Source organism: Nelumbo lutea, chromosome 7, assembly GCF_056320005.1.
Source record: "Nelumbo lutea isolate HS-2025 chromosome 7, American lotus-T2T, whole genome shotgun sequence".
Lineage (NCBI taxonomy): Eukaryota > Viridiplantae > Streptophyta > Magnoliopsida > Proteales > Nelumbonaceae > Nelumbo > Nelumbo lutea.
In genome coordinates, this window is record NC_142690.1 from 18,662,143 (window position 1) to 18,686,227 (window position 24,085).

General features: G+C 33.5%; 1 protein-coding gene across 1 annotated transcript; it reads right to left on the bottom strand.

Annotated features, from left to right (window-relative positions):
- Positions 1-7,425: 7,425 nt before the first annotated feature.
- Positions 7,426-9,335, bottom strand: LOC148845456 (cytochrome P450 CYP94D108-like). Its single transcript, XM_088953388.1, has 2 exons — positions 9,189-9,335; positions 7,426-9,092 (listed from the first exon to the last, which is right to left on the bottom strand). Exons 1-2 carry the CDS (start codon positions 9,237-9,239, stop codon positions 7,521-7,523), a joined length of 1,623 nt encoding a protein of 540 aa, XP_088809514.1. The 5' UTR covers positions 9,240-9,335; the 3' UTR covers positions 7,426-7,520.
- Positions 9,336-24,085: the final 14,750 nt, after the last annotated feature.

Genomic DNA, 24,085 nt, shown 5'->3' on the forward strand with positions numbered 1-24,085 from the left:
GTCTCGCTCTGATCCAAACTACCCATCCAGCATCCTGATGGATCCTGGATACTGATGCCAGTTCTCATCTGATTAGTGATGCAGGTATTTTCAAAACTCTTCATCAGATAAGATAATGGTGGGGAATGGTCAAAAACTAGAAATATCACATGTTGGATCTGCTACTATTAATACTACTATTGGTTCTCTTGAACTAAAGAATGTTTTGCTTGTTCCCAAACTGAAAAGGAATCTTTTATCTGCTGGTAAATTTATAGAAGATAATTTATGTAACAAGGACCAGGAATAGAGAAAGAAGCCTTTAGTCTTTGGTTCTTCTCTATTTTTTTTTCAAAAATCTGACAAAATGGTTAAAAACCGATATGAGGGGAGAACTTAAGTTTCTCAATATGATGAAAGGGTGAGTTTAATGATATAAAATTTCTGACAATGTTGAATGATATGGGCACACTTAAACAAATATCTTGTCTAGTGAGCAAAATGAAGTGGTAGAGAAAAAACATCATAACATTATTGAACTAACTAGGACTCTCGATGCTCTTTCTTAGCAAAGTGCCTCAAAGACTTTGTTATGAGCCATTCTCTTTAGCTGTTTTGTTCATCAATCGGATTCCATATTTAGTACTTGATATTCAAAGTCCTTAGGAAATCCTAACTGAGAAAGATCTTGACTATACTTCATCACTAAGAGATTTTGGGTGTAGTTTGTTTTCCTTCGATTAGGGATAAATTTTCTCCACCTTAACTTCCATGTGTTTTCATCCCGTAGGGCATTACTTAAGGTTTATATGTCTAGGCATGTATTGACTAGCTCACCCACTTCCTCAATTGTGACAAATACAGGACTTGCACATTGCATATTTAACCCAAGCCCAAGCCTAAGAATTGGGCCTAAGGCCTGAGCCTGAACTGAACCTGAGGTCAAACCTGATCTTTCCAATTCAAGACTAGTCCACATTGTAATTTGATGCACTCAGGCTTAGGGATGCAAATAGATTGGATCAGATTTGAATAAGGGTATATTTAAATCCAATCCGATGAATCGATGGGATCTAATAGGACTCGATTTGAATTCGAATCCTATCGGTAAGTTGGACCTTTGGATTTGATCTAATCCGACTTGTATTCTTAAATTAATAAATTATTAAAAGAAAAATAAAGTATACTAATTTAAATAAAGTAAAAACAAAAAATACAAGTATTTTTTAATTATTTTCATCATACATATACATATTTTTTATAAAATGAATAAATAATATAACAAATTTATAAAAATATAATATAAAAATATTTATAAATAAATAAGTAACACATGTATATGTATTTTATATATATATATATATATATATATATATATATATATATATATCATATTTATAAATATTTAATATATATCAGACTAGACCTTCTCGGATCAGATAGGGGGTGATCTGAATTCGATCAAATAAGACCGGATCGGATCATGATCCGATCCATTTGCACCCCTACTCAGGCTCAGGTCAGGCTTGGATTGGTCAACTAAAATTATACATGTATTTACGTATTTATGCAAAATATGTATCCATACATGTATGTATATATTTAAATATGTGTGCATGTATATATAAATACATATCTATATATGTATGTATGAATGTGTGTAGTTGGGCTGGGCTCAGGTTAAGATGAAGCCAAATCAGGTTTGATCTACCTAAGGGCTAGTTAGGCCTGGGTTTAGCCCAAAATCTTGGGGCGACTGAGGACCAAAAATTCAAGCCTAGGCTATATAAAATTTTGGTTTGGGTCGGTCCAGGCTCGCACAAGTTGCACCCCTAAAAGCACAATCACCATTTGAATTTGTAGAAGCATCAAAATAGTATCTTGGTTTGGCGCTCTTTAATAGTAAATGTATATTTTGTTATTACAATATCTTAAAGTTTTCCTAAAATTGTAGCAATATTATCTCTAATATCTTTATTGTTGTTCTTGTTCAAATCTACAACGCCTTCCCATCAATTAAGAATATCATCATCTTCATCACAACTCACAAGGGCATGGGATATACTTGGTTCTAGAATAAACCATGCTTAGTTAACAAATGACCACTTTAAGAACTGTGATTAGTGTGTTCAATTAATTTCACCATAAAAGGTGTTAGTGGAAGCCAAAATTTCAAACCCAAAACAAGATTCATGCATCGACTAGCATAGCCAATGAAAAATAATCCTGTGGATAAATTTGACATATCCACTTTCACATCCACATCCATGGAGAGTTGTTCACCTAGTTCACATATGCACTAGGTGCTGACCCATCCTATTTAGAAAGATCAAAACTTGACAGTCCTACTCATCATGGACTCCAAGTTCAACTAGGATACAAACTCCCATGCTAGTCTACCATTATTGGATGGATAGGATACACTTATTAGGATAGTTCCATCTTTTCCAATGAATAAGCTAAAATTGATTATAATCCTATATTAAGAAGAGTTTGAGTTGAAGACAAATCCACGCAACTTGATCAACTCTAGTAGAAGGCACTCTCTGGGTCAATATTTATCCATCCCCCTATTTTTGGAAAACTCCTGCACATCTTTCTATACATTAAATCATAGGGTGCCATGTCAGCACCATCTTATGCGCGAATTTCATATGTGCAAGTAGGATTAATAGATGTTTCAAACGCCCTCCACTCTTATCTCGTTTTTAATATATTGAAATTTATACTAAATTTTAAAACTAAATAAATTAAAAACAGGGGTTAAGGGTTTCTTCCTCCTCTTCCTCTTTGTCAAATAAAAAAAAGGGTTTGCTCTCCGAGGAACTGAATATTAGAAATCAGAAAAATAGCGAATAAGATTTCCGACTTCTAGAATTCCTTCACCAACTGCACAACCACTGGTTCCTTGATCTATCGTACAACAGTTTCTCTGGTCCAATTCTGGCTTCCATAGCAAAACTGGAACTTCTAGGCCTAGCATGTAATAACTTCACAAGAACAATTCCTGACTCACTTTGGATATCACAAAATTGCTTCCTACATTTCAACCTTTCACAAAACCAGCTTTTTGGTAAGATCCCCAAATCTCTAAGCCATTTCAATGCAAAAACAATCTATCTTAGTAAGAACAAGTTTACAGGAGATGCATCGGTGTTGTTCAAAACAAACGGACCACTGTTGCGACTGGACTTGTCATGGAATGAGTTCGACTTTAATCTTTCCAGGGTGATGCTTCCCGAGAGCCTAGAATATTTGGACTTATCCCATAACAAGATAAGAGGGAGTATCCCCAAGGAGGTTATGGGATTGAATTTGTATTGACTACACTTGAGCTATAATCGGCCATACAGAGAGATTCCATTCGATGGGAAGGTGAATAAGTTCAGTGCCGACTCTTTCTTCCATTACCACTGTCTGTATGGTTAGCCACTCCCCAAGTGCTAGTAGCTTAGTCGGTTCACCGTGGATGACTTACGTAATGGACTCTATTCGTTGAGAGCAAATCCTCTTTTTATTTGACAAAGAGGAAGAAGAAACCCTTAACCCCTGTTTTTTATTTATTTTAAAATTTAGTATAATTTTTAATATATTAACAATGAGACAGGAGTGGAGGACATTGGAAACATATGTTAATCCCACTCGCACATGTGAGATTGACGCATGAGAGGGTGCTGATATGGCACCCTCTGATTTGATGTACAAGAAGATATGCAGGGACGAATGTACAAGAGATCCGGACTCTTGGTAGCGAGCTTATTTAGAAAGAGAATGAAGAAGAAGTTCTTAATCATAGTGTTTTAGTAGGGCAGTACATCATCTATCTCTTTATAGCATTGATCCAAAATATAGAAATACGACCAAATCCATCAAAACATGACAAAACCCCAAAAGTCATTTTTTTTTACACCATCCACACATCAAACACTTGATCAAATCACACCATAAACTTAGATACCCAAAAACCCTTGGTATCCAAGTTTCACCTCTAAACACCTCCAAAATAAGAAAAGATACATTCATTTAAACTCCTTTAATCTACCTTTACATTCCCAATCAACAATAATGATCAAATTAACATCTTACACCATATGAGTACTCATATTTCAATTAGGCACAATCCCAAATAATTTAGTATACTAAAAGTTAGTCGCACATCAAATTTCATGACCTTTATTCATTAACGAAATCATAGACTTCAAGGGTATAGATTCCCGACTAGGGGTGATCATTTCAGCCTGGTCCAGCCCAGAAATTCTGGGCTTGGGCCTGGGTTTTATGTTCAGGCCTGGCCCGTGCCCACATCAGGCCCACAAACTTTAGGGCCGGGTTTGGGCTTAATACTTCAAGCCTGGCCCGGCCTACATATATTTAAACTTATACATTTTGTGTATAATGTATACGTATGTATACATGTAATTTAACATTATATTATATATTTTATATGTAAACATTATAACATGACATGTATAATTTATATTATATGTAACATTTTATATTATATAATGTATAAAATAAGTTTAAATGCATATTATGTCATTTAATATATAGATATATAATGTTTTATATATGAGTGATATTGGCCCAGAATCTGGCCTGGCCTGGCCCGGGCCCGTATAGACTTGGGCTAGAGCTTATATTTCAGGCCCGAGCCTAAGCTATAGCCCTTATCATAAGTGCAAAGCCCGGCCCATGATCACCCCTATTCCTGACTGTCTATGCCTTTGTAAGTACCAATTTATTTGACTATTAAAGCTTTGTCCCTATATGAAATCATACTTCAATTTCTTTAGTCGTAATTGATTAGGATTGATAAAATTAAGAAAAAAAGTGACTTAGAACATGATCAAGGAATTCATTTGATATATAATGTAAAGTGTGTGTGTGTGAGTATAAGAAAAGTGTAAACAGTTGCTTGTAATTGATGTACGTCTGCATTTAATAGATTTACATTTACCTAAATCAGGTTTATATTTGTAAGTTTTAAGTAGTTTTTGTGTTTTATAATTTGTAAGTACTCAAACACCTGATTCTCTTAACCATAATTGAAAGGCATCCTAAAATATTTACCAAAATTTAGTGCTTGTTCAACAGAAAGATCCAAGCTGTGTGTTTTCAACGTGCTGCACTTGAAACTTGCAAGCTGAGAGCATGTTCACATGGTTCATACAAGTCCTCGTGGAAGGATATTGCAATTATTGGAATTGCTTATAAATATATCAAGAATGATGTTTTCATGGAGATGTTACATTCAATGTACATCAATTACAAGCAACTCTTTACACTTATACTTACACACACACACTTTATATTATATATCAAATGAAATCATCCTTGATCATGTTTTAATGTTACTTTTTTTCTTAACCTTATCAATCCTACTCAATTAAGACTAAAGAAATTGAAGTATGATTTCATATTGGGACAAAGCTTAAATAATCAAATAAATTGGTACTAACAGGCATAGGTAGTCATGAATCTATAGCTTTGAAGTTTATTGGAATTACTTACAAAAGAGGAATTTAATGAAAAAGGGAGATGTTACAAACATTGACTATTAAGGGGAGTGGGCAGATAAATAGATTTAAGAATGATATTATTAGATAGTAAATATGGATGAGAGACAATAAAGACCCATAAGGATTTTGATTTTGACTTGTTATACTTTAATGATTTAATTTAAAAATAAATATCATGTGTGTGAAAAAAGAGAAGAGGAGGTAGGTGTGAGCTCTATGGTGAGAGGACCCCTCACCTCTCCTTTCCTCTTTCTATTATATATATATATGTCTTCCTAGTCTCTATCGGCATATTGGGCGTATCGGTATTTTGAACCTTGGAAATAATAAAATAAAATTAGAAAATACAATACAATTGGAATACAATTGAAAATAAAAATTTGTATATTAATGTATTATATATAATTTTATAATTATTATTACATATACATATATGCATATATAATAATATCTAATAATATAAATATAAATATTTCTGGATTGTGCCAGGCCATGTTGCGGGTTGGGCCACAGGTCTACGCCAACATAGCCCACTTTGTCGTGTTGTATCATGCTGCAAACCTGAAAATCCAAGCCCAACATGACCTGGAGGTATGGCTGGGCCATAACATGGTCCGCATGCTACAGTAATGAGTTGGAGCCTGACATGGCCTGATTTACACCTCAATGCAAGTGAGTGAAGAATCTTCACCAATTGGTGTTGAATAGATCTATTCATGGGCTGCATTCCATTGGATTTGAGTTGGGCTTTGCCTCTTTATCAACAAAAAATGTTTGGGCCCGAGTTCAAGCTCAACCCATGTATAAAGCCCAAAGCCCAAATTGAACATAAAAGCTCTTATCTATGGTATAATTTTTGTTATTTTTATTTCTATGTTTTTTTATAATATCTGTTATATTTTCCTATAATTTTTGTTATTTTTTTTCTATATTTATTTATAACTTTTGTTATATTTATTTTTATTCTTCATGTTTTTATGTTTTCTATAATTTTTGTTATATTTTTCTGTAATTTATGTATGTAGGATTAATGGGTTGGGCGAATTAAGTTGGGTTAAGACAGTTTTCGGTTGAACGCCAATCCATTAAAAGTTTCCTGATTGGGTCATTAAGGGATGAATTGGGTTGGAGCTTAACCCCAACCGAACCCAACCCAACCTAGCTAATTGACACTCCTACCATCAGAAGACCTTACCAACCCGCTGGTTGGCACCTTGAAAGTGTAACCCGAAATCACGCACAAAGCCTAAACTTTGGGTCTTTGTGCTTTTGGGTTTTAAAAGCACAACTTGAACTTGTTCAAATGCAACCTCAGGTGTCATTCATTCAAACAAAATAAAGCTGTAATCATCACTTAAATATTCAATTACAATTTATAGTTTTAGCCATCCTGCTAGTTGTATTGATGTACCGAGACACTGAAAGGTTGATATAGTTGAATGAAATTTGGCTAGAAAGAAAGAAGGAATATCCTAGTTATAGATTAATTGAGGTCCCCAATCCCAATCAACTAATACCAAACATGATATTGATGTTTTGAGAAAAACAAAACTTATAAATACGGCAACTATTTACATTTTCAAACAAAGCAAAATCACAACATTTTGCCAAACACCCCATAATTGATCATTTCGTCCACTGAACATAACTTATATTGATACCATACCTCACTATACCTACCATGAAACATATATGCATCCGAGATATTTTCTTTTTTTTTTTTTTTTTTTGGGGGGGGGGGGGTATTTTAATAAATTATTACTCTGAAGTCTGAACTCTGAAGATAGGTGGTAAACTAAGCCAGCCACCTGTAATGGCGGAAACATCGTAAGAAATATAGTTTATAATATAAATGCTGTGATCTTCACTTGTAACGCTCTGTTTTGCCCCACATTTACACCTGCACAACTTCTTACATACCAGTATCTTAAATGTATTAATTATTCTGGGTGGAATTTCTCATTAATTTATTCAAAAGGGAACTTACCATAATGTATGAACAGAAACACAATAAATTTATCATCAATCAATCAAGTCCAAACATCTCTCTTTGACCCTCATCGGCAGCCCTTCTTTCATCCTAAGTGTCAATGAGACCACAAGCTCTGGACACTTGTCCTTATCAACCACCTCCATTTGGAATCTCTGTATAACTGATGCTGTGATGGATTTCATCAATATATACGCCATGTCTTTCCCCAGACATATCCTCGGCCCGGCGTGGAACGCCGGAAATCTAAACGGGCTCTCCCGCCGGCACACACCATTTTCCAGCCATCTTTCCGGTTTGAATTCCAGGCAGTCCTTCCCCCATATGCTCTCCATCCTCCCCATCGCGTATGCATGGTACGTCACGAACCATCCCTTACCGACAAATGTACCGTCCGGCATGACGTCATCTTTCCGGCAGACCTTTGTGTCGAGTGCCACCGGTGGGTACAGTCTAAGTGCTTCGGAGAGTGCCGCTTGTAGGTACTGCATTTCTCGTAGCTCGTTAAAACTATATGTATCGTCGATCCTTTTCCCGTTACTAGCCCGAATCAATTTCAGCTCGTCTAAGATTTTACGTTCGACCTCTGGTCTGTTTGATAACAGCCAGAAGAACCAAGAAAGTGTTGTTGACGTCGTGTCTCTTCCTGCAAGTATGAAGTTTATGATGATGTCTCGGAGGAACTCGGGAGAGTTGGACTCGTTTGCAATGAAACGAGACAGTAGGTCCTCGTCGCTTTGCTTCTCCTCTTTCTCTTGCATTCTTGATCGGATGATCTTATCTGCAAAATCATGAACAGTTGATATGGCTGATCTTAATCTTTCCTCAGATCCTATGTTAAGCGCCCTCTTCATCTTCCACAAGTAGGGGAGAAAATAAAGGAACCTCCCTGCACTCAGCGTTGCTGCATCATTGAAGGCCTTCATGAACTCAGCGCCGGCAGTATTGTCGCCGCCGAGACAACCTGGATCAACGTTAAACGCCAATTTACAGACATGATCGAACGCAAAACGCTCCATGATATCTTGCATATCAACGACAAGCTTCTGCCCACTGGCTTTTCTCAGCAGAGGAACCAACCTGCTGAGGGTCTCCTCATTCACAATGTCCATGACAAAGTTGCGAAGCGATTTTGTGCTGAATTCGGAGCTTGCCGTTTTTCGCTGAACCTTCCAGAGATGACCATCAACGTTGAAGATGCCACGGCCGAGGAAATCCTCCAAGTGAGACGTGAAAAGCTCGCCCTTTGGATAGTTGTCGAAGTTGTTCTTGAGCATGTGTTGGACATTTAATGGGTTTGCAGTCATAATTCCTCTGATATTTACAGGGCGGTGGTAGACAGCAGTGCTGGTGGGGTTGCTGGCAAGGATATCAGTGACCCACTCAACAAACCTGTTCCGGTTTTTGAAGAATTCCGGTAAGGACCCAAAGAACGGGTAGACTTTGAAGCCTACATTGGAGACGGCCTTCATTTTTAAAGGGTAGACATAGAAATAGAAATAAAAGTAGAATAACAGGAAGAAGAAGAGGATAAGGGACTGCACACAGAAGAGATCCATTGTGATTCTTGGGGTGATATGCTCTGGGTGGAGCTGCTTTTTATGCTGATAAAGAGATGGAGACACTTATTGAGAAGAAAAGGTAGAAATACTGCAATAAGTACTCATCCATGAAAAAATATCTAGAATATAAAAGCTTACCATTTTTTGTCTGCACAGTAAAAATTTGCTCTTTTGGGGCAGAATGGTCATAAAATGCTTGTTCTGCTAGCAATATAATCCATTTCCTTCCTTGTTAGGGCTCAAAGCCAAGATTTCCAACACAGTGGTAGTTGTGATTCATGGCTTGCAAAATAATTTGAATAATTTGTGGGGCACAATTAATGGCCAAGAATATTGTGCACCGTCGTTGGATAGAGACATCCCTTCGTTAGCAACCCACCTGTCAGTGTGCTGGCATTGGCTAATCCGGTATGGCTCAGTGAAGCATTGTTGCTGCTCTGTATGCTGCCTCACATCAAGTAATATACCTTTCTTAGCAAATCACAGTGAACTCTTGTGTCCGACTCTGAGAAAGCAAAAGAAATAAGATAAAAGTGTGGCTTTAAATTCTGAAGAGCCAAGGTGTGCTACTTTGCTTTTCTATTCTTAATTTACTACAGTTTTAATTGTTTGAAGAAACAATAATTTCTGAAAAGATACAAAATATAAAAAGTAAAAAATAGGAAGAAAATGGTTTACTTGTTGTAGCACTGGCACCATAAAAGGAAAAAGAAAGAAAGATAGTGGTAACGAGAGAGAACTAGGTAGGGTTTTAGATAAAAGACATGGGCATTTATATGCAAGTGTGGAATCATTTTTTTTTTCAAAGAAATCTTATTGTCTTATAGGGTGGTTTTCCCTTTCGCCAAATGGCAGCACTTTAATATATATATACCACCGGTTTCAAATGGTTCGACCGTTTAGTTTAAACGAATGGCCCGTTTTGACAATATAAATTATAAGTAAAAAATTACGTAACTGTTCTGGCTACTGGTTGTTTGGACGATTCCTAATTAAAAAAAATAAAAAAAAAGGCAATTCGACCATCTGGTTCAACAGATGGCACGTTATGACAATAAAAATTACAAGCAAAAATTTGAGTGTGTGAGGTCCATTAAGCAGTATCATACGTGTCATGTCATTTGAGTGTGTAGCTCATATGACCCAAAAATGAAACCGTTTTGGACACCGATTTTTTGGTCAACGATTTGACCATCTAGTTTGAACAGATGACCCATTATGACAATAAAAATTAGAAAATAATAAAAAATGGCCAAAAACCATTGAACGAGTCGACGGTTCGACCGCCTGGGTCAATGGGTCAATGATCGATTCAACAGTTTTTGGCCAAGGACTAGGATTGGGATAAAATGGAACCAGTTGCCTAGATGGTTCCCAATTAAAAAATAAATGGTCAATGGGTCAATAGTTCAACCGCCTGGGTCAATGGGTCATTGATTGATTCAACGGTTTTTGGCCAGAGACCGGGATTGGGGTAAAACGGAACCAATTGCCTGGACAGTTCTAGGGCCAAAATGTCTATCTGTCCGGGTCAACGACAGTTCGAAAACCATGGTGTTTTGTATTGTTGGATTTTCACTATTCAAAGGTTTCTTCTACTGTTGGCTTTATTCGAGCGTGTGCAAAATGTTCTTTTTTTCTCATTTTCTACTTTTTATTTGTGTTTGGTCATCTTCTTCAAGATCCTCCAAAACGGTCTAGGGTTTACCACGACAGTTCGAAAACCATGGTTTTTTGTATTGTTGGATTTTCACTATTCAAAGGTTTCTTTTACTATTGGATTTATTCGAGCGTGTGCAAAATGTTCTTTTTTTTCTCATTTTCTACTTTTTATTTGTGTTTGCTCATCTTCTTCAAGATCCTCCAAAATGGTCTAGGATTTACCACCATTTTATTTATTTCCTTTTGTTTTTTCTTTGGGTTTTCTTGTGTAGTGTTTTTTTTTTTTAATTTTCTTACAAGACAATGTGCTTTATCTCTTTGAGTGCATGTATGTTTAGCTTCGTCTCAAAGCGGAACTTTGAACAAGATTTTTTGATTTTTTTTCCTTGGGTTTTCTAGTTTGGTGGATTTACTGACATTTTTTTCTATGTTCAATGTCACTTTGGATTAATCTTTCAAGGTTTTAGAATCCCTTGCAATGTCCACCATTCCCATGACTATGACTACAAAGTTATTTCGTCTAATTATTGACATCTAGAAAAAATGACTCAGAAATGGAACCATTATGGCCACCAGTTTCTATGTTGACGGTTCAATCGTTCGGTTCGAATGGATGGTCCATTCTGACAATAAAAATTAAAAAATAAAAAATGGCCAAAAACCATTGAACGGGTTAACCACCCGAGTCAATGGGTCGTTGACTGATTCAATGATTTTTGGCCAGAGACTGGTTTTGGGGTAAAACGGAATTGGTTGCTTGGATAGTTCTCGGGCTGAACAGTCCTAATGTTTGAGTCAACTGGAGTTCTTGATGTGAAACAAAGGACAGCTATGAAGTAGAGCTCAGAACTATCACTATACAATCGTATTAATTCTTTTATATGAGATGCTTTGCTAGAACAATATTTAAAAAACGAGCACATGATGATCTCTTTTAAATCTTTATATGAGTTTCAAGACTTGGTACTTATAGTTGTAAGTTTCTTATTATAAATCCATTATCTCTTTTAATGTAGTAAATAGCAATATTGCAATTCCAGCCCCTGCTTTGTAGGGGCCCCTCCGCTAGTATTGTTATTAAATGAGACCTAGCACAATGTTCCAAGGGGTGAAGGCCAAAGGGCATTCTTGACCACAAAAGGGTAAAATTGGAATAAAAAATATATAAGTCACATCGTGTCACGTGTAAACAGATTGTGACTGAACATTCATAACGGGTTAGCGTTAATTCATTTCTTTCAAATTAGGGGTGGCTTAAGAGATTTTCCCATTCTTTTAATTATTTTTTCAAAATAGTGTTGTGTAAATTAATAAAACCTACCCTGCATTTTATAACCATTTTTAAACCTATCTTGTGTTTTCCAAATAGAAAAAACATCCCCCGAGGTTCAAAGTTCCAACCATTATGGCATTTAAATACTTTTGCTTTCTTTTTAGATTTACACCTAGGCTTCGTTTGGTTTGTGGGATGGGATGAGAAAAAGGGAATGTTCTAAAAAAATATCATTTTCTTTTATTTGTTTTGAGGGAAATAGAGGGATGGGATGAGAAAAATGTAGGGTGTTAGATCCCAAAATCTTGGATTTGGGGTTACACCAAAACTGTGCGACCCTAGTGGAAAGTTTTGAAAAACTGAGAAAACTATGGAGAAGACAATAGCTAAGATAGAATTGATAAAACTATAAAACCATAAGAAAGAGTCAACCAAAAATTGCAGAACTCTAAGAAGAAGAAGAACTTTTAATGGGAGAAATTCTTTCTCATAAACTTGTACAAAGAAAGGGCCGAAGGCTACAATATATATACAAGTTATGGGCAGAAAAATAGTAAGTAAAAGAAAAAGAAAGTCTAACAAGATATTGTATACCTTCCTAATTGTACTTTCCTATTATACACCTTCCAAATTTAGAGGGTAGGATATTATATACTTTCCTAATTGCACTTTCCTATTACTCCCCCTCAAGTTGGAGCATGAGTGTTCGAAATGCCCAACTTGCAAAGGAGAAATTGAAATTGTCGCTTGCCAAGGCCTTTAGTGAACAAATCTGCTAACTGTAAATGTGATGGAAGATAGCACGGTAAAATTTCGCCAGAAAGCAGCTTCTCACATACAAAATGGCAATCTATTTCGATGTGTTTAGTCCTCTCATGGAAAACGGGATTGCTTGCAATGTATAAAGCCGCATTGTTGTCACAAAAAAGACTAGTGGCTCCTGACTGCGATTTTAATAATTCACTCAATAATCTCCGCAACCAGACTACTTCACTAGTAGCCATGGCCATGGCTCTATATTCCGCTTCTGCTGAGGATCTAGACACTGCGGGCTGTTTCTTGCTCCTCCAAAGAATAGGGGAAAAACCAAGTTGGAAGTACAAATCTGTTACTGATTTTCTGGTCAAAAGGCAACTTGCCCAATCTGCATTGCAGTATCCTCGCAATACCATATCATTCTCACCATTTAGCAATATACCTTGCCTTGGGCATCCTTTGAGATATCTCAGAACGTGCACCAGACCATTCCAATGTTCAACTCGGGGTTGCTGGACGAACTGCTAAGCACATGCATAGCATAAGTGATGTCGGGCCTCGTGATTGTCAAGTACAATAGTCATCCCACCAATCTTTGGTATTGATTTGGATCAGAATGAAAACTCCCATTGGCGTACCCCAAATGGTGATTTTGCTCAATTGGGGTGTCTACGGGTTTGCATCCAGTCAGTCTAGTTTCTTTCAAAATGTCTAGAGCAAACTTGCATTGATTCAAAACAATTCAGTAGTGGACCGAGCTACTTCTATTCCAAGGAAATATTTCAAATTTCCTAAGTCCTTTATCTTGAAACAACTGTTGAGATATGCCTTGAACTCTGCACACGTTTCTGAACTGTTCTTAGCTAGTATAATGTCATCAACATACACCAAGAGACCAGTTTCTAGAGGCTTGTTTTAGGCCTATGGAGATTTTTGTAGCTTGCATACTACATTTGGTTTTTTAGAGCTAAAGCCTGGTGGGAGCTTCATGTAAATTTATTCTTTGAGGTCACCATGCAGAAACACATTATTTACGTCCATTTGATGAAGTTCCCATCCCTTTGCAACTGCCACTGCTAAAAAGACACGGACAGATACATGCTTTGTTACTAGAGTGAAAGTCTCTGTATAATCCTCTCCCCATCTTTGAGTGAAGCCTTGCACAACTAATCTTGCCTTGAAACGTTCAATGCTTCAATCCGATTTGTACTTAATTCTGTAGACCCATTTGCATCCGACCACTTTCTTCCCTGGAGGCAAACTCACAATTTCCCATATTTTGTTTTCTTCCAAGGCCTTAACTTCTTTGTCCATTGCCTTAATCCATTGTTCATCTTTGATCGCCTATGTATAATTGGTTAGCTCATCATGAGAATTGAAGGCTGCTAAGAAAGCTTTATGAGTTAGACTAAATTTACTATAGCAAATGTAGTGTGTTAGAGAATGGGCCTTACCTGCAGCCACCTTTTGAACTGGGTTCACGTTGGATGGTGGTAACAACGCGTCACACACATAATCTCTTAAATATCCAGGCCATTTTCTTTCTCGTTGAGGTCGACCTATCGTAGAACAGATTGCTCATTTTCGTTTCTTTGTGGTGTGCTCACTGTAGCTTGGTCAGACGCACCTGTTCCTTGATGTTCTTCCGAATTTGTTTCCTCATCAGTTGTGTGGACGCCTTCCTCATTTGCACCTATATCCTGGTTGTCGTTAGCCCCAACAAGACTCCTCTTATCCCTAAACGGCTCGTTTTCATCTTCCACAATCACGTGCTCCCCTTCACTTGGAAGTTGTTCTCCTCTAAATGCCTAATTGTTGTTGAAAGGAAAGACTTTCTCATAAAAATGTACATCTCGGGATGTAAAGATATCTCCTTTCTCCAAATTATACATTTTCCATCATTTCTTTCCATATGGGAATCCAACAAAAATACACTTCTCGGCGCGTTCTCCAAACTTATCCTTTCCAATGCCTTGCCTATTGGCATATGCAAGGCACCCAAAAACTTTAATGTGAGAGTAATTGGGTATTTTTCCAAATAACACTTCAAATGGTGTGCAACCTCCTAGTACATTGCTTGGAGTGTAGTTAATTAGATGAGCTTCTGCCATAACACACTCCCCCCAAAATTTCAAAGGTAGGTTGGTTTGAAAATGTAAAGCTCTTGCCACATTGAGAATGTGTTGGTGTTTTTTTTCTACTCTCCCATTTTGTTGTGGTGTCCCAACACAGGAGGTTTGATGAATGATTCCTTAGCTGAAAAAAAATCATTGAGAGTCCCTAAGAATTCTGTTCCATTGTCACTATGAACTATCTTGATATCAACCCCAAATTGTCTCCTAACCATAATACAAAAGGACATGAAGACCTTTTGAGTTTCTGATTTATCATGCAAAAGATACACCCACGTAGTACATGTAAAATCATCCACGATGGTTAAGAAATAATGGGCTCCTGAGAGAGATTGAGTATGATACCGACCCCATAAGTCACAATGTACTAATTCAAATGCATGTGAAGCTTTATTGTCGCTTAAAGGAAATGGAATTCGTGTCTGTTTCGCACGATGACATATATCATAGTACTCAACATAATTACTATTACGGTCAAAACCACACACTTCAGATAAGTACGATACTTTTTTTTTAGAAAGATGTCCTAGACGTTTGTGCCACAATTCCTCTGTATTCTTCTTGGTGGCCATTGCATGAGCACTATGTGTGTTTTGCAAATAGTATAGGCCATCCTTGAGATCACCCAGTCCAATCAGCGTCAGCCGGGTGGGGTCCTGTATTACACAAACATTCAAATAGTAAGTAATAACACAACCCATATCTTCACTTAACTTTCTTGAAGATATCAAATTACATTTAAAATCTGGAACATAAAAAAATCTTTCAATTGATATGTCTATCAATCATGATGTCCTCTATTTTATTCACTTTCAAAGAATCTCCATTTGGAATGACGACTCTTTCATCCCTTCCAACCTCTCGAACATTCTCAAAGGCTTTAAGATTACTAGAAACGTGGTGTGATGCACCACTATTAATAATCCAATTTGATAAGCGAACCAAGGAAATTTCTTACCAGACAGTGCATCATGGATCATGTTTTCTGAATCACATATACCCAACAGAGACATTAAATGATCAAGTTGGGCTTGTGTGAAGGACGATATCTATATAGTGTTGTTTGATGCTCCCACTTCTTCAGTGACAGCACCTGCTTGACCCTGGATGGCATTGGCTGTTGCTCCACTATTAAATAAGTTATAGTGGATGCACCACTATTAATATATTAAATAAGTTATATATACATATATATTAATAGTGGATGCACCACTATTGAATAGGTTATATTAAATAAGTTATATATACATATATATTAATAGTGTGATGCACCACTATTAATAATCCAATTTGATAAGCGAACCAAGGAAAATTTCTTACCAGACAGTGCATCATGGATCATGTTTTCTGAATCACATATACCCAACAGAGACATTAAATGATCAAGTTGGGCTTGCGTGAAGGACGACATCTGTACAGTGTTGTTTGATGCTCCCACTTCTTCAGTGACAGTACCTGCTCGGCCCTGGATGGCATTGGCTGTTGCTCCTTTTCCTCCACGATTTCCATTGCCTCATCCTCGACCATGGCTTGCTTTACCTCCATTTTGATTCTTCCAGTGTTCCGGGTACCCAATGATTTCAAAACAGCGGGATTTGTCATGTCCAGGTCTCTTGTAATGAGCACACACTACGGGTAGATCAGCAGAGTCTCGCTCTTCTTTTATTTGACCCTTTTGATCTAATTTACCTTGGCTTGCAAAGGCAGTAGCTTGTATCCTTGGATCTTCGCGTTGCCCTGCCTTTAATTGTAATTCTTCTCTTGATATCATGGTAAAGCAATGAGTGAGTGAAGGCAGTGGGTCCATGCTTATAATGTTTGATCTAACAATACCATATCGATCATCAAGGCCCATTAAAAATTTATAGACCTTTTCATTCTCTCTTTCTTCCAATATATTGATCAATATTTTGCACGTCGATCCTCATACACAAGTGTTGGTTTTAGTATACTGATCTAACTGATCCCATATTCCCTTAAGTTTAGCATAGTAATCTGTGACACTTAGTGACCCTTGCCTGAATTCATTTAATTCCTCTTTCAATTGCCATATTCGGAGACCATGTCCTTGATGATACCTTTGTTGGAGTTCAATCCACAACTCTCTAGCATCATCAAAGGAAATTATAGTGTTTGGTATGCTTTTGTCGACACAATTAAAGATCCATGAAACAACCATAGCATTGCATTTATCCCAAGTATTCTTGTCAATGTCATCCGCCTTAGCTCTTTCTAGAGTCCCATCAATGAAACTCAATTTGTTTTAAGATTTTAGAGCTCTTTGAAAGGCCTTTTCCCAAATATGATAGTTTTCTCCATTAAGAATGATTTGGCTTAGAAGCATACCTGGACTATCAGACGAGCTCAGATAATACATAGACGTGGGATCACTGATCGATGGAATATTGAAAGAGGTGGATGAGCTACTGCCAATCATTGCTTTAGACATGAGGGTACTCGAAATACGGCTGGATTGAAGGAGTGGCTCGGCACACACCGAACCTCACTGTTATGAGTCACACGACTCCTCTTCTTTGATGGGCACACACCCTCTGAACGGATCAGTGGTGAAACTCACCACGGCTCTGATACCCTGAGAAAACTATGGAGAAGATAATAGCTAAGACAAAATTGATAAAACTATAAAACCATAAGAAAGAGTCAACCAAAAACTGTAGAACTCAAAGAAGAAGAAGAACCTTTAATGGGAGAAATTCTTTCTCATAAACTTGTACAAAGAAAGGGTCGAAGGCTACAATATATATACAAGTTATGGGCCAGAAAAATAGTAAGTAAAAGAAAAGGAAAGTCTAACAAGATATTATACACCTTCCTAATTGTACTTTCCTATTATACACCATCCTAATTCAGAGGATAAGATATTATACACTTTCCTAATTGCACTTTCCTATTAAAAACCACTATTATAGAAGCAGAGCAGATAAGCAGCGGCAGCTTTCAAACCCAAATCTGCTACCTCCGTTCAAACCTAGAAGCAAAGCAATGGTGGTAGCTTTTAAACCCAGATTTGCTACCTCCGTTCGAACTCAAAAGCATAGCAGCAGCGGTGGCTCTCTTGAACCTAGATCTGCTACCTCCATTCGAACCTAGAAGTAGAGCAGCGGCGGCGGCGCCACAGCTTCTTCTTCTTTTGCTACCTCCTATTTCGAACCCATATCTGCTACCTTCCTCGTTCGAACCCAAATCAGCTACCTCTCCTTCCTCCCTTTCTCCTCTCTTCTTCGTCACAGTAATTTTCCCATTTATTTTCTCATATCTAAAACCAAATAATGGAAGTATAAATTTTTACACTTTCCCATCCCACCCAAATCTTCCCACAAACCAAACGGAGCCCTAGGGTTGCTAATGGGTCGAGTTTGTCTTGACTTACCTAAACCAATTGGGCTGGTTTTGGTTTCATGACCTGTAATGATGGGTCAAATTAAGTTCCTAATTTATCATCCCAATTATATATATTATCATTTCAGCTTAGACCCTACCTGAGCTATATATTAAGCGTATAATATATTAAATAAGTTATATATTTTAGGTATATATACAATATATATATATATATATATATTAATATTTTAAATACACTAGTATATAAATAATTTCAACAAGTTTATTATTATTGGGTCTATCGGGTCAGACCTTTTATTAGGTTGACGCTTGAAACATAACAAATATATATATATATGATGTCATACTTTCTAAAACTTTAAAATACCTAATGTGCCCTTATATATATATATATGTATATCTTGTTTGCTCTATCGCCAATTCGCCACTACATTGTAGAAAAAATCTCATAACAATAAAATTGAAAGAAGGATTTCAAAAAGCAAGAAAAATCTTATGCAAAATGTTTATTGACGTTTTGATAGATAGACACCACATAGTCAGATATCTATATATTTATATCTATATACTAAAACAAAGCGGTCAAGAAATTTTCTCCTTTTTTTGAATTTTTTTATTCCATGTAATTTTTGAAACAACCAATGAGATGCACTTTCTCAATAAACTAAATAATCTTTTCTCCTAAAATTAGTCTTAAACTACCTCCCCCACTTTCTTCAAAATTATTTGTAGCTAATTCCTATTTATCTTCAAAATTATCTCTAATTCCTATTTATCCTCTCCCCTACTTTTTATCTATATCTATCTAAAGAAAGTTTGGATTAAAAAATTTAAGAATTATTTAAATATCCTAAAAAAACTATACCGTAACTTTAAAACATTTATTAAAAACACAAAACAATTTTATATTTTTACAAAATATATCACAAAATTATATACTAACAATTTAAATTATTTTTTTTTCTGGATTATCAATTTAAATAAATAAATATTTATCATATATATATATATATATATAATAAAACAAAGCGGTCAAGAAATTTTCTCCTTTTTTGAATTCTTTATTTTTTTTATTCCATATCATTTTTGAAATAACCAATGAGATGCACTTTCCCAATAACTAAATATTTATCATAACTAGATTTTAAATAGTTAAAATAACAAAACTATATAATAAATTAAAAAAAAAGTCTTCAAAGTAGAGAAATAATTATAACATAATATTGAAATTAAAAATAATTTAATATATTACAAAATTAATAATGAAATTATGTAATAATAGTATAAATTATGATTTTATGGATAATTAAATTCAACAAATAATTAATATATTAAAATGTATATATTTTACATATTATTTAAGTATTTATATAACTAAATATTTTAAATAGCAAAATATTTAACTTCACTATATTTTGTATAGTTAAAATCAATAAATTATGTAATAAATTAAAAAAAAATCTAAAAAGTAAAAATAACTATAACATAATATTGAAATTAATAATAATTTAATATTTTTACATAATATTATAAATAACTAATTTCAATTGTATCAAGTAGTAAATCAAGAAAATAACTTTCAAAAAAATAATGTTTATTAATAATAATTTTAAAGTCTTAATTTGTATTTGTTATATAATTATATATACTAAAATTAATATTTATTGTATTTCAGTAATTATTTATTGTTTTTTTTTGTGATAAATGTATTTTTAATGATTATGTATAATTTTATTTTGTTTTGTTATTTAATAGAAAACTTTCAATAATTATTAGAGATTAAACTATTGTTATTTATCAGAAATGAGACTATTAATTTAACTGAAATTATGAGTGTTCATGAGTTGGTTTGGTTCAATCATAGGTTATTTGGCCAACCAAATTGACTTGGTCAGTTTGTGGAGTTGGTTGGCAGAAACACTGACATTATATATAAAATATGATATATATATATATATATATATATATATATATATATATATATATATATAATTCATATATAAATTATGAATTATTATTAATTATTTAAAAAGTTGTGAATATAAAACAATTGTATACTCTTATGTTTTTCTATTAGGGTCATTTATTAGAACACACATTATAGTTTTATATATTTACTTAAGCCTATGCTATTTACTTAATCAACCTTTCATTAAGGAGTGTTTGTTTTGCCATTAGACCCTTGATTTTTTATTTCAAAAATATGCTTAACACTTTTTTGTACAAAAAATAAAATTGACCAAATATAGCCAATAGAGTGGCTGCCTGTGTTTTATTAAGGGCAAAAATGATATTTTTATTTTTATTTTATTTTGATTAATTTTTTAAATGGACATTAGGGTCAACACTATCAATTTAAATTCTTTTCAAATATTTAATAATATGTAATAGCCTTAAATAAATAAAATTCAAATAATAAAAAAATAAATATTTTATAGATTATTTAAATATTTGTCATAACTATATTTTAAATAGTTAAAATAACGAAATTTTCTGATAAATGATTTTATATTTTTACAAAATATATCATGAAATTATGTACTAACAATTTACATGGTGTTTGGAAGTGTGGACACTTTTTGGGACCGATTTTCAAGAAAAAATGCCCATGCTTCAAAGACCCATTTTTCACAAAAAAAATGCTTCTGCCATGTAAGCAGTGAGCAACACTGTGTTGTTTTGTAAGGTGATTTGTATCACTATTTTTCATGTATGTGCTGACAGGTACACACCACATAGGATACACATTAGTCAACCATTGGGAGAAATGGTTCACTGATGCATGAAATGACAAATTTTGAGTTTCAAGCATCGGTTGGGTCCTGATGTGGATCCGTGGGCATTTGTTGAAATGCCTATGTGGATCCGACGTGGCACCATTTTTCTGAAAAAGGCCATGGTTCCATACATCTCCTTAAATTATGTTTTTCCTGATCATCAATTTAAATATTTTTCAAACATTTAATAATACGTAATAGCTTTAAATAAATAAAATTAAAATAACAAAAATTTTAAAATATTTTATAGATTGTTTAAATATTTAAATAATTAGATATTTATGATAACTATATTTTAAATAGTTAAAATAACAAAATTATGTAATAAATTTAAAAGTTTCTTTAAAGTAGAAAAATAATTATAATATAATATTGAAATTAATAATTTAATATATAACAAAATTAATAATGAAATTATGTAATAATAGTATAAATTATGACCATGGATAATAAAATTCATAAATAACTAATATTTTAAAATTTAAATATTTTGCATATTATTTTAAATATTTAAATAACCAGGTATTTGAAATAACAAAATATTTAACAAAACTAGATCTTAAATAGTTAAAATAAAGAAATTGTGTAATAAATTTAAAACATTTATGAAAAGTAGAAAATTAATTATAATAGAATATTGAAATTAATAATAATTTAATATTTTACATAATATTGTAATTCACTAATTTCACTTATATCAAGTAATAATTTGAAAAAATAGCTTTCAAAAAATAAATATTTATTAATAATAATTTTAAACTCTTAATTTATATTTATTATATAATTATATATACTAAAATTAATATTTATTTTAATTCATTAATTATTTATTGTTTTGTGATAAATGTATTTTCAACCATTATGTATAAATTTATGTTGTTTTGTTATTTAATAGAAAACTTTGAATAATTATTGGAGATTAAACTACAATTAGTGAAGTTTTTAAATTTAATTTATTGTACATATTGTATTTATTGTATTTTTGTTATAACTTATTGATTAATATTTATTAAAGATTAAACTATTATTTGAGATTATACTCTTTATTGACTAATTTAATATTTTTTTGTACTTATTGTATTTTTTTCATTATAAATATATTTTCAATAATTGTGTATTTTTTCTATAAATTTTCAATTATTATTAGAGATTAAACTATTGTTATTTATTAGATATGAGACTATTAATTTAGTTGAAATTATGAGTGTTGATGAGTTGGTTTGGATCAGTCGTAGGCTATTTGGCCAACCAAATTGACATGGTCTGGTTGGGGTGTTGGTCAGTGAAACCGACTAACATTTTCTAAAAATTGACCCACTCAAGTTGTATCAGTTTGGGTCATTTTTTGGTTTGGTCAGTTGATTCAAATGATTTAAACTTAAAAATCAAAGTGCAATTATTAAAAATTAGATTTATGGTATAAAACATTTTAGACTAAGAAATATGAGAAATTTCCCACTTTTCCATATTAAAAATTATATTTAAAATATAAAATATTAATATATATCCACGGTTAGGTTGTTCGATTTTAGTTGGTTTACAAATGGCCAAAGTGAAAATGATCCAACTTGGTCGAATTGGGAAATTTTTGAACCAAAGGCAACCTAAAATACTAGAAAACCGACCAACTCGGGTCGAGTTGATCGGGATGGTCGGTTTCATCAATTTGATGAATAAACCTAACTAAATTAATTATTGTTATTTTTGTGTTATAAAAAAATTATTAAAAGTAATATATAAAATATGAATAATTATTTATTATTTAAAATGTTGAAAATATAAAACAATTGTATACTCTTATGTGATTCTAATAGGGTCATTCACTAGAACACATCTTATAGTTTTACATATTTACTTAAAACTACCTTCTAATTTTCATTTTATTAAAACATCACATATATTTTACAACTTATTTACTTAATTAACCTTTCATTGAGGAGTGTTTGTTTTGCCATTAGGCCCACGATTTTTTATTCGAAAAATACCCTTAACACTTTTATTTGTACATAAAACAAAACTAACCAAATATAGCCAATAGAGTGGTTATCCGTGTCTTATATAGGGAAAAATGGCATTTTTATTTTTATTTTCTTTTGATTAAATTTATTTAAATGATCATTATGGTCAACATTGCCATTTTCCATTGTCATATAATAGAAGATTGATTAAATATAGGGTAGATTTTAGTAAATCCATGAAACTATAAGGGGTATTTTAGTAAAAGACCTTTTCTATTATTTGGCTTTCACTTAATAAATCCTGTGCATCGCATGGGTCCTCGCTAGTATATATATTAATAGGATTGGTGTGCTCTCTCCACGCAAGAAATGGAATATACTCATGCGAGTAGATTCCCACGTGAGAGCAATACATTTCCAATTAATTATATAAATATTGTTAGATAATTAAATATATACAATTATCTAATTATATAAATATATAATAGTTATTATAAATATTGTTAATAACTAGTTATTGAACCATTTGAACATTTTTTACCATTATTTATTTATTTATTTATTTTTTGTCAAAACAGTCCATTTGTTTGATAATTAGATATATAACATTATCTAATTATATAAATATATAATATTTATTATACATATTGTTAATAACTAGATACCAAACCGTTCAAATGGTTTGGACCATTTTTTATTTTTTTTATCTTTTTTGTCTGAGCGGTCCAACCGTTCAATAATCTTATAAATATATAATAGTTATTATAAATATTGTTAATAACTAGATATCAAACTATTCGAACAATTTTAACCTTTTTTATTTTTTTAATTTTTAATTTTTTTACTTTTTTTGTTAGAACAGGCAGACCATTCAACCTGGTAACCAAATTAGATACCGGTTCGGTCTCTGGGTTGGTTTTAAAAACCATGATGTTATGTCATTCGAGCATGTGACTCATACAACCTGAAAATGAAACCGTTCTGGCCACCGGCTTTTCGGTTACGACCCGTTCTAACAACAAAAATTAAAAAAATAAAAAACCACCAAAAACCATTGAATGAGTCAAATGGGTTGTCAGTTTGACCACTCGAGTCAATGGATCGTTGACTGATT